This window comes from Squalius cephalus (assembly GCF_949319135.1).
Source record: "Squalius cephalus genome assembly, chromosome: 3".
Taxonomy (NCBI): Eukaryota; Metazoa; Chordata; class Actinopteri; order Cypriniformes; family Leuciscidae; genus Squalius; species Squalius cephalus.
In genome coordinates, this window is record NC_137124.1 from 56,464,027 (window position 1) to 56,475,330 (window position 11,304).

Here is an 11,304-nt window from a genome sequence, read left to right on the forward strand (position 1 = left end):
CAGAAGACGACTGATGTAGCAGCAGGTCTTCAGGGAAGAGCAGGGTTTTATCTGTCAGGGCTCAGAAGGAGCCTGGTGTTTACCTGCTGCTGCCCACGGCGTAGACCAGCTGCCATCTCCAGAAACACCCTCTAATACGCTGCCAACTCCTGTCTGCCTGAATTCTGATCTGCACCTCAGGCTTCAAGTGTGAGGAAAGCAGAACAAAACCAGAGAGCGTCGCGCAGCCCCCTGGCCTCTCGCACGGGCCCCACTCCTGCATTGTTACGGCCACAGCAACTGTCCCCGTTCTGGGCCCAGGAGAGGGGAGGAAAACTATCTGCTGACCACCCCTGAAACAGCACTGAGGAATCTCTGAGGATTCAGGGCTGTTAAAGGGTTAGTTCACCCAGAAATGAAAATTCTGTCAGTAATTACTCACCCTCATGTTGTTCCAACCCCGTAAGACTTTCGTTCATATTCGGAACACTAAGATATTTTTGATGAAATCTCAGAGTTGGCTCGCTACTTCATAGGCTACTATGTAATCGATATCTGCCATCCCGGAAAAGTTAGTAAAGACATCGTTAAAGTAGTCCAAGTGACTCAACCTTAAGTTTATCAAACTATTTGTGCGCAAAAAACCCCCCAAAAATAATGACTTTATTCCACTATTGATTTTCTTCTGTGTGTTTCTCTGAGTGAGTTCACGTAGTGTAACAGCGCAGCGCTTCTGGGTCAGAACGCAGGCTCACTATTGGCCAGCATCACACACATGACCAGCGTCGGCCAATAGTGAGCCTGCGTTCTGACGTACAACCCAGAAGCGCTGCGCTGTTACACTACGTGAACTCACTCAGAGAAACACAGAAGAAAATCAATAGTTGAATAAAGTCGTTATTTTTGTTGTTTTTTTGCGCACAAAAAGTATTCTCATTGCTTGATAAACTTAAGGTTGAGCCACTATAGTCACTTGGACTACTTTAAACACTGTCTTACTAACTTTCAGGATCAGCAAGTTTCAATTACCTAGAAGCCTATGGACGAGTGAGACAGCTCTCAGATTTCATCAAAAATATCTTAATTTGTGTTCTGAAGATGAACAAAAGTCTTACGGGGTTGGAACAACATGAGGGCGAGTAATTACTGACAGCATTTTCATTTTTGGGTGAACTAACCCTTTAACTAAAGGCCCGTTCACACCAAGAACGATAACTATAATGATAACTATCGCTCTGTTTATTCTAAGCGTGCGCTGCAGTTTTTGGGTGCAGGATGGATTCTGATTGGCTGTCAATCTTTTTAGAATGACTTTTAAAGTCCCCCTGTGGTGAAAATCAAGTTTTTAATGTTGTTTAAATGTCTATGTGGTGTTTTTAATGTGTTTTAAGATGAATCATGTGTAAATTCATAAGTCGACACCATTGATGAGTATTTCCTCCTTAAAACTGCAGTGAACCAAAGACAGTCTCAAAAACACGCTTTGAAATCGCTGGTGTTTCTGACGTCACAAACCACTCAGATCAACGTGTGATCGTCAACGAGAGTGGAGGCGGGGCTCATTTACATATTCATAGAACCGCATATACTAAATGAGGCAAGGGTGTCGAGTTACATTCAAGCTATTTTAAGGCATGAAGACATTTTTTTCAAGGAATTTTTTTTTAAATGTCATTTTGGTGATCAAAGATGAGTTTCAGAGATAAAATGATTGACTACAGGGGGACTTTAAAACTATATCTTTATTGTTTTAGTTATTGTCCGTGGTGTGACTAAGATTTCTGCAAATAGCGGGTGTGTGAGTAATATTAAATCACTCTAATCCAGCAGCTCTTAATTATATGACCTTCAAAAATAGATATTAAAATGTCTAAAGGAGACCTAATAAAATAAGTCAGAAAAGTTTAACTAATAAAGGACCAACAACATGTAATAATAATTTGTAAAAGATATTATTATTATCAATAAAATATAAGGATCATATTTAGACAGCTATACAACCAAATAAGTAACAAATGTGGATCATTAATTTTATATTGAAATAAAGACTTGTATTTTATTTATTTTTTTACTTTATTGTCTTTCCATTCAAAATCATTTAACACAATTATACAAAAAAAACATTTCCTTTAAAGATAAAAATAATTGTTCTCTAATAATAAGCCTTTCAAGTCAAACCTTGTACAGCATCTCCATCAAAAACTGTCTGTGCTACATTTATCCATTTATTATTCTCTAATTCAAAAGTGGCAATCCTACTGTACTTGCAGTTCACCAGCAGGCGGAGCCACAAAACTGCAAGAGCAATTCTCCAATTTCACCACAAGATGGAGTTCTTTGAACAGCACTGTCCATTAAAGATGTATACAGATTAAAGTCATTCTTCTGCACACTGGAAGGGTTAAAAAATATTAAAACTCATTTTGCAAAATGGAATATTCTTATAAAGACAGTGACTTTGGTTTGTCTTGTATACGAGATTGACTGTCATTGCTATTTCACCCTTTACATCGCACTTTAAAACCACCAAACTCCTAAGAATACCACTCAAACTCGACCACTGAGTGTTGTATTACGATCTGCCGTACGACTCCAGAGAGAGTGATGACGGTCCACACCTGTACACACTGCATGTGAACACCAAAAACCGCCTCATCTCGAGCGGCGGCGTCTGCAGATGAGCATCATGAGTTTGCATCGACTGCTGGAAGACTCCTGGAGTCTCAGAAAGACATTCCTGTTGATCCACGCACATATTCTTTAAAGTCTGTTGACACGTTCAGTAAAGAGCACACCTGTAGAGGTGAGATGTGTTAGGTAGACGTCATTTTAATGGATACAATGTCCAAAAAAATAAATAAAAATAATATTGTATATATATATATATGTATTATATATATATATATATATATATTATATATATAACTCTTCGCCTGCTGAAGAGTTCAGATGCAAAAGCCTCTAAGTGCCATCTGAAATTTTCTAAGTGCCATCTGAAATTTTTATAAAGCTTGTATATTTTAGTTAAGTAATTTCACTTAAATGACAATTAATAGGTCATTTTCATTGCCATTTAAGTGAAATTATTGAACTTAAATATACAAGCTAAATAAAAATGATCATTCTAGAAGAAAATTTCAGATGGCACTTAGAGGCTTTTGCATCTGAACTCTTCATATATATATATATATATATTCTTAATTTGAAAAAACAAAAAGAAAGTGCGATATGGTTAAAGAGATTACCTGTCTAAATTTGGCACGCACTCTTTCCATGTCCTCTTGAAGTTTCTCATACTGAGGGTCTCCGTATGGGAAGTTCTGGATCACTCCGATCAAAGACTCCATGGCTTTCAGCCTTTTTCTAGGAGAAACTCTGGAAGTTAGCAGGCAGATGAATCATTTGTTTCGTTTCCTTTGTTATGTGCTGCAGAACATACCTCGCTTTAACATCACTGCTATTTTCAAGGAGACATTTCCATGCAAGAGCAAATCCATTATAAAAAGACACCTGGAAAAATAGGACATTTAATGCATTTACCTTTTCACAGTAACAAAAGTTTAATAAAGTTTGCATAAAAATGTGATATATAAAACTGTATTTGTTCCATGTTCTGCACACACTTTTAATGCAATAGACAGTAACAGTCAAAAGTTTGGAATAATTAAGATTTTCTTTTACACACCAAGGCTGCATTTGATGATTAAATACAGTAATATTGTGAAATATTATTACAATTTAAAATAACTTTCTTCAGTGTCACATGATCCTTCAGAAATCAGTCTAATATGCTGATTCGCTGCTCAATTATTATTGGTTCTTGATTATTAATAAGGGCTGTTATATTATGATCAGTTATCTATTAAAAACAGTTCTTATTACATGATGATTTTTTTTTTCCAGGATTCTTTGATGAATAAACATTTCAAAAGAATTTGAAATAGAAACCATTTGTAACATTATAAATGGCTCTACTGTCGCATTTGGTCTTAATAATTTAATGCATCCTTGTTGAATAAAAGTTAATTATTTTTAATTGTACTTACCCCAAACTTTTGAATTGTAGTCTATCACGGTCAAAAATATTATGCAGCAGCAAAAACAGTTTTCAGCATTGATAATAATCAGAAATGTTTCTTGAGCATCAAATCAGCATATTAGAATGATTTCTGAAGGATCATAAAGACTGGAGTAATGGTGCTGAAAATTCAGGAATAAATTACATTTTAAAATATATTAATTATACAATTTTAACTGTATTCGTCATCAAATTAATGCAGCCTTGGTGAGCTCAATAGAAATCAGATATTTTTAGATATTTTTGATGTTTCTCAATAAATTACATGAATAATACTAATAATATGAAATAAGAAAAGAGGAAAAGGAAATTAAAATCTCTAATAATAACAACTATATAAATGATGTAAAGAGTTTTAGATGAATCACTGCAGTCAGTCACTGATGTTACTGCCTGTTCAAAGGCCATTGTAATAAAAACACAAGAGAAAAACCCTGACACTGCTTTTCCAGAAGAGTCAGTCAATATGAATACTGAAAAGATGTGAAACCTGTAAAGAGATTTATTGCTAGTGTCCTAAAGGTGATATTTCTTCAATGTAAAGCCACTGAATATGCCATCATGTGTGTGTATTAGTCCATCCTTCACCTCAGCACTGAGTTTGGCTCCGTGCAGCCGACCGTGGTTTCGACCCTCGATGGTTCCCTGTCGAGTTCCCTCCTCAAACCCTTCCTGATAACCTTCAACATGAAACCTAAAACAATAGAGCATTAATGAGCTTGAACACATTTAAAAACATTAACATTGACGGTCACTGACTGAACTAAACCCACTGACACACTGAAGAGAAACGAAGACACCGTCACGTGACGCAGCAGTTGTTTCTGTTTATCGTTGGTTTTACCTGTTATCGGCCATGACAATGGGGTCAAATAAATCATCACCACTGGGCAGAAAAGCCATTTTTTCGATTTGGTTATCTGTCCCAAAGTCTTTCCTGACGGAATCTCTCTTCTTCTTCGTTCCAGTTGCCCGGATATTGGTATTGATGTGACTGAACTACGGCGCCGTCTTCTGGAAGGGAAGCGAAACTAAACCAGACTAAACCAAGGTTCATACCATAGGCTAATGTATGCTTGATAAAAAATAAAAGTGAGATGTCGCATTGGTTATAAATTAAAAGTAATAGTATTCTTGTCTTATGAAAATGAACTGTTAATGTTTTAATTAGTCATTTGAGTTCTTCAATTTAATGTTTTTTGGGACATGCTAGCATGCTAGTTCGCTCAGGAAATCAGTTGTTGAGGGATCATAATTTTAGGGAAGATATGGTCTCTGTATGGTTAACTGTATTAATTATGGGACAGTGTATAGGCCTACAGTATATCTGACACCACTGTGAAAATTATTATTTTCAGCGTATTTAAGTCACAAAACCATAGCACTGCCACTTATTATGCATATCAGGGCCTAAAACTAGCCTAACTTTTTGAAAGGCAGGTGACTTATATATTTATTACCGACCATTAATATTTTTTATCGACCATGAAACATATACATTTTAGATACCAGTGAAAAGTCACAATTGTCTATTTCAGTTTCGATACCACAGCTAAAACTAGCCTAGTTTGAAACATTATTAAAGAGAAATAAACAGTAACAGCACAAACAAATACAACAGAACAAAGATAAAACTGAAATAAACTGTGCTTTCAGGAAAGGTCTAACGGTAGTTTTCGGGTGCAGACATTTAATAAAGTAGGCGAATCAAATGTAAAATAACATTGCTTAATCTTCACTGTATTAAATTAAACATTATCCTTATTAAAGTTTAAAAAGCTATTCAGACAAGAGAGTGATTTCTCTTTTTCTTTTGTTTGATTAACATTAATGACACAGTGCAGGATTATTAGGATGCTGTTAGGATGTTTGCAGTGTGTGAGGATCGAATTGAGTTTCCTTTTGCATCTTCTTGCACTTGTATATTTAAGGCAAGGCTTAAACTTCTGTGATGATGCAGCACTGGCTCAACCCTTCAATGTGTCCAACATTGCATTACCATCCAACTAGCAATTGACATCTTTTCATATTCGAGTGTTAATTTTAGGCCCTGTGTACATGCATACATTAAAAATATTTGAAAACAATCAAGAGTATAAAATATGTCAGCATATTTCATTTAAATGTAGGCTTAAAAATCTATTTTTATATGTTCAAATGAGTGTTTTAAACTGAACCCGGCATTGCTCCTATAGTCTACAACAATTAATTATGGAAAATGCAAATTATTTATGTACATTTTCTTTTATTTTGTTTGTAGATAGATAAAGGCATTACATGACAAACAAAAAAAGCACATGTTCTGGTAAGTATTTTAGCAGTACAGCAACAAAAAACTTAGGTTACCCTACAATAAAAAAATACAAGCACTTACTTCTAAAACAATTCAAGTCATTAATGCATAGTTTGTGTGCTTGCGCTATACATTATATAACCTAGTGATAAGCAATGGGCCCAAATCTGACATTACAGTATACAGAGAGTTATGATAGGAGAGTTAGCAACTTTACACTGAAATCACTGTTGCATATTATCGGGGTATCTCTTTTGTGACAAGTATTTCTCTGCAGGCCGTCTCTCATGTTTTCTCTTCTCTATGGGCTCTGCATGTGTACTTGAGATTGAGTAGTTGAATAAGGCATTTTTGTCTAAATTACATTTAAAGGAATTCACCCAAAAAGGAACATTCTGTCATCATTTCCTCACCCTTTTGTTGTTTCAAACCTGAATAAGTTTCTTTTCTGTGTGTAACATAAAAGAAGATGTTTTGAAGAATGCTGGTAACCAAACAGTTGTTCGTCCCCATTGACTGAAGAAAAATACTATGGAAGTCAATGGGGTCCAAAAACTGTTTGGTTACCGACATTCTTCAAAACATCTTCTTCTTTAATGTTCATCAGAAGAAAGAAACTCAAACAGGTTTGGAACATGGCAAAATGTTAATTTTATCGTGAACTAATAACCCTTTAACACCATTATCTCAAAATGCAAATCACTTCTTTGCCAGTAGATGGAGCCACAACGTTACAAAAACCTTCCTGTGAATATTGTACACAAGTTATTCAAGGACATCCTGCAAGGACACGTGGGAATATATTCTGCTGTTTCTCAGGCCCACAAATCTTTACAATATTCATCAGTATTTTGTGGAAGTACCCTGCCTTGAAATATCATGCAGTCTCAACAGTATCAAGAAAAATATATACATTTTAAGTCTTGCTAATGAAAGAGGAAGAGATAATGCTTATATTTAAGAATTAAAAACTTCTGTCGGTTACACTTTATTTTAAGGTGTCATTGTTATAGTGTAATTATATATTTAAGTACTGAGTAATATTAAGCAACTACATGAACTTACTATAGGGTATTAGGATTTTGTTGAGGGTTAGTTGCATGTAATTATGCATAATTTACTGTTATTACTATATAAGTGCACGTAACATGTAACAAGGACACTGTAAAATAAAGTGTTACCCTTCTGTCCATTTTCACACTTCACTCTTCAACCATTTAACCACATTTAGCATAAGCAATTCGATTTCAAAGTAATTTAGATCTTATCCTTGCTTATATAACCATTGTAGAATGTAATCGTTCAGAATAACTGTATAAAAAATAATAAAAAAGATATAAAATATTTTTCACAGTGCATGTGTTAACTATAAAAGATTTAAACAATAATTAGAGAGCAAGGTCATCACAAACAAAACTAGAAAAATAAATACATTCATGCTGCAGGTGAGGCACCATTAACACTTGGAGTGATTTTCTTGTTGTTTGTGTCACTAATTTTTTTCCAGTGACTGTGTCCAGTGTGCAGTTTTCTTTTTCCTGGACTTTCCAGCTCTTTCTGAAAGTCTGGCCCTGTGCTCTGGTTCACGACAGGACTGATTCTGCTCCTCGACCTCAGGGTCGTTCCCTTAGAACATCCACAGGTCATTATTCACTCCTCATCTTTTGTTGAAACTGGGACTCTGGATCACAATCTGAGATAACTTTCCGAAAGGGTCCATGCTGTCTATGTGAAGACCTAACTGATGGTCCTGCCCGGGGCCGACGGGAGAGCGCTGTTCCCCCGAGTGGCGTTCGGTGGGTTCCTGAGAAAGTGTGCTCACCATGGGCAGAAACTGGGAGGCTGCGGTCCCGTCGTTACTGTGCAACTTAGCCAAATTCACAAGGACTCCATAGCTGCACGAGATGTAGATGTTGTAGCCGTCTGGCTGGATGCGTTCCAGAAAAGAGCAGTCCTCCTTAGAGTAAGTGTGCTGGAAATCAAAAGAAACGGCAAAAACATGAAAACCGAGCACTTTTTTTGTGCATATAATCACAATATGGATGTGTAATGGCCCTGCCCTGCCCTGCGAGTGTTTTAAGGTTTATTGATAGCTGTTTGCACCACATGGAGAGGCCAAGGTTGTTATTGCTGTTTCTTTTCAATGAGGTTTTAGCTATGCAAACATACCCCGCCATGGGCAAAGGTTGCTGCAATGACACCACTCAAATCAGTCTATTTGGACAGAATCATTTTTTGTATGTTCTGGTCAATCAAGTAAAATGCGAAGTCAACCATACTTTGCACTATTTATAATTTCTGATCATTTTGGCTATGCACGTATTACACATACGTTCAGTATTTAATAGAGAAGGACAGATAACCAAGATATTTACTCATAACTCATATTAATTTTGGAGTTTGGCTATATGCATGATGACTGTGTTCACCACTGTTGGTCCTGCCCTATAATGTTCTTGGGTTTTAACGTCAGATGGGAGGAATGACCCATGACCAGAACATAATGTCAACAGAACTAGATGTCTGTGGCGAAATCAGCTTGTCTACACTTCCTCAGTCATAGAGGACATCGCGAGGTGACCTTAGCACAACAAGGTTATCTGTCTCTGACGAATGTGTGTAGTTTTATTATGATTGGTGGCGGAGTGCCAATGTTGCACTCTCTAAGAATAAAATTATTGCGATATGCACATCACTGTTCTAAAAGCCATGTCGCCTCAGTTGACCTCTGTCTATACCTCAACTCTACTGCTTTTGAAATAGTGGATCTTGTGGTCAGGAATCAAAATCGTGCACTCTGAAGCAATTTTGTGAAGGAAATTGTAAAAGTATTTTCTTTTAGCTATAGGCCTACTGTTACAATTAGGTTCCAAGAATGCTATTCTGTAAGTGCACAAGCGTGTCAAAAAACTAAGCAAAATCAACAACCTTAGGGCAGGTTCACATAGAAAGTTTAAAAGCTGAACTTGTTTGCGTGTCGTGCGCGAGATACTGCAAAATCACAATGGTTAAATGCGTCCGTCTAGTGCATGTTTATTGAAGAACAATGGAAATGTTGCAGTGGTTCTGTGTGAACGACCCCTAAACCCGCCAACCAGGGTTCAAATAGCTTGTTCAATAGATATAAAGAAGCTTACTTGCACATCTTTACTATACATCTTTATTACTTGTGATTGTCAGACCTACCGATCCGTACAGTTTCCCTCTTCTGTCCATGCAGAGAAATCGGGAGCTTGCAACTCCTTTAATGGCAACACTGCCTGTGTCCACCGGACTTATCTCAACCAAACCTTTAGGAAACAATATAGCATTTTTTATAGAATGCAATAAAAGTAAAAATGTATATATTTTAGCTGAAAATCTGATTTTACACATTACTGGTCAGCTCACAGATATTTGACATGAGTAGGCTGATATGAATTGAAGTTGCAGTTGCAATGGTGATATTTGCTTCAAATACAGAAAATGCAAAGTGCATGTTGCAAAAATGATTAGGCTATATATATATATATTAATATAATAATGCATGACATCTATTAGTGAAAATTATTCACTATTATTTTTTTTATTTTTTTTGCCTAAAAATAATAATAAATGCAATTCATAGAAAGAAATTACTTGAGAACACCTTTTCTATGACTAAAACTCCAGTCATTTTGATGTTTTTGTTTAAAGTTTAAAGTAAAACATGTATGCACAGATGACAGATGTAATAAAGAAAAAAAAATCGTATTGAATGGCTGAAAATAAATGTGATTTTAATATCACATATATATTTTGTTCAGGTCAAATGGACTAACCGTAAAAGATCATGACGGAATATAATATAGTTCATATATTATATATAATTTTTTAAATTTTTAAGTACAATCAATTTGGTAGTTTAAGACATTTCAACTTTTTTTTTTTTTTTATCTTGTATAACATTAAAAAAGTCGAAATTGCTTAACTTATTTTGATGAGTTAAAGCAATGTAATAACATGTTGCCATTACTTTTTTATATTTTTTTGTACATTGTGCAACCAATATTTAATATACTGTGTACACTGAAAAAGTGTGTTTTTGGATGTGATGGTTGCACCACTTGACATTTCGAACTATGTAGCATGTTTATTATTATTATTATTATGGAAATCAACATAATTTAAAATATATATATATATACTTCTAAAGAAATCAACGCACGTGTTTTAAATATTGTTTTTAAAAAGATTTCTCCTCTCTGTCATCTCGGACATCCTCATTTGTCGTTGACCCATATAGCCTCCGACTATAGGTGAAGCGTCAGTGATCTGCTGTGCTGTGACTTACTGTCCGAGCTCTGCGTGCGCGATCCGCTGATGTCTCCATCTGTGTGGATCTGCAGATGTAAACCTCGTCGGGCCGCGTACAGATGTCGGAACCGGACCGCTTCTCCCCAGTCATTCGCCAGATGTGGGCCAGAGTCGGGCAACGGGAGGCTCTCCACGCCGATGCTGCTTCCACACACAGTGACAACGAGTAAGAGGAGCATTATTACGAGTTATCTGCAAAAGTCTTGTTCTGCATATGAAGCCTGCACACTCTATCTCCTTTGTATTGCTCTGTTTTGGCGCAATGCTCTGCGACTGGCCTTTAAATTGTCCTCTTATCAGATCGATCGATAAGCATTTCCCCTCTTTGGCAGTTCTGAGAACAGGGTAACACACCCCGCTGGACATCCAACAGACGATGAAGACTGAATAAATCATCAAAATGCACCATGTTATTGTTTTATTATGATGCATCTTTAATGCATAACGCTTTATTTTTAAATAATCTTCCTTATATTTCAGAAAAACATTTCGAGTTAGTGTGCATAAGAGTTATACTTTCGAACTGCTTTTGATGAAAAATTATAGCTATCTTTAAAACACAAAACATTTAACAATAGTAGCCTTGTTCCATATTAATAAGAAAGTTAACAACATTGGT

At 36.0% G+C, this 11,304-nt stretch overlaps 2 protein-coding genes across 4 annotated transcripts; both read right to left on the minus strand.

Moving 5' to 3' along the window:
- Positions 1–1,917: 1,917 nt before the first annotated feature.
- Positions 1,918–5,068, minus strand: lto1 (LTO1 maturation factor of ABCE1). Of its 2 annotated transcripts, XM_079867519.1 has the most exons (5): positions 4,902–5,068; positions 4,646–4,751; positions 3,419–3,489; positions 3,225–3,342; positions 1,918–2,774 (listed from the first exon to the last, which is right to left on the minus strand). In XM_079867519.1, the coding sequence occupies exons 1-5, from the start codon at positions 4,958–4,960 to the stop codon at positions 2,703–2,705; spliced, it is 426 nt and encodes a 141-aa protein (XP_079723645.1). In that variant the 5' UTR covers positions 4,961–5,068; the 3' UTR covers positions 1,918–2,702. The 2 variants fall into 2 exon arrangements, with proteins under 2 accessions (XP_079723645.1, XP_079723646.1); XM_079867520.1 differs by lacking the exon at positions 3,419–3,489 and having other exon boundaries at positions 2,014–2,774; positions 3,225–3,354.
- A 1,245-nt stretch (positions 5,069–6,313) lies between these two features.
- fgf19 (fibroblast growth factor 19) lies at positions 6,314–11,027 on the minus strand. 2 transcript variants are annotated; one of them, XR_013820678.1, is made up of 4 exons: positions 10,663–11,027; positions 9,537–9,640; positions 6,986–8,322; positions 6,314–6,834 (listed from the first exon to the last, which is right to left on the minus strand). XR_013820678.1 is itself a non-coding variant. In XM_079867516.1 (3 exons), exons 1-3 carry the CDS (start codon positions 10,862–10,864, stop codon positions 8,008–8,010), a joined length of 621 nt encoding a protein of 206 aa, XP_079723642.1. In that variant the 5' UTR covers positions 10,865–11,027; the 3' UTR covers positions 6,314–8,007. The 2 variants fall into 2 exon arrangements, 1 of the variants encoding a protein (XP_079723642.1); XM_079867516.1 differs by having other exon boundaries at positions 6,314–8,322.
- Positions 11,028–11,304: the final 277 nt, after the last annotated feature.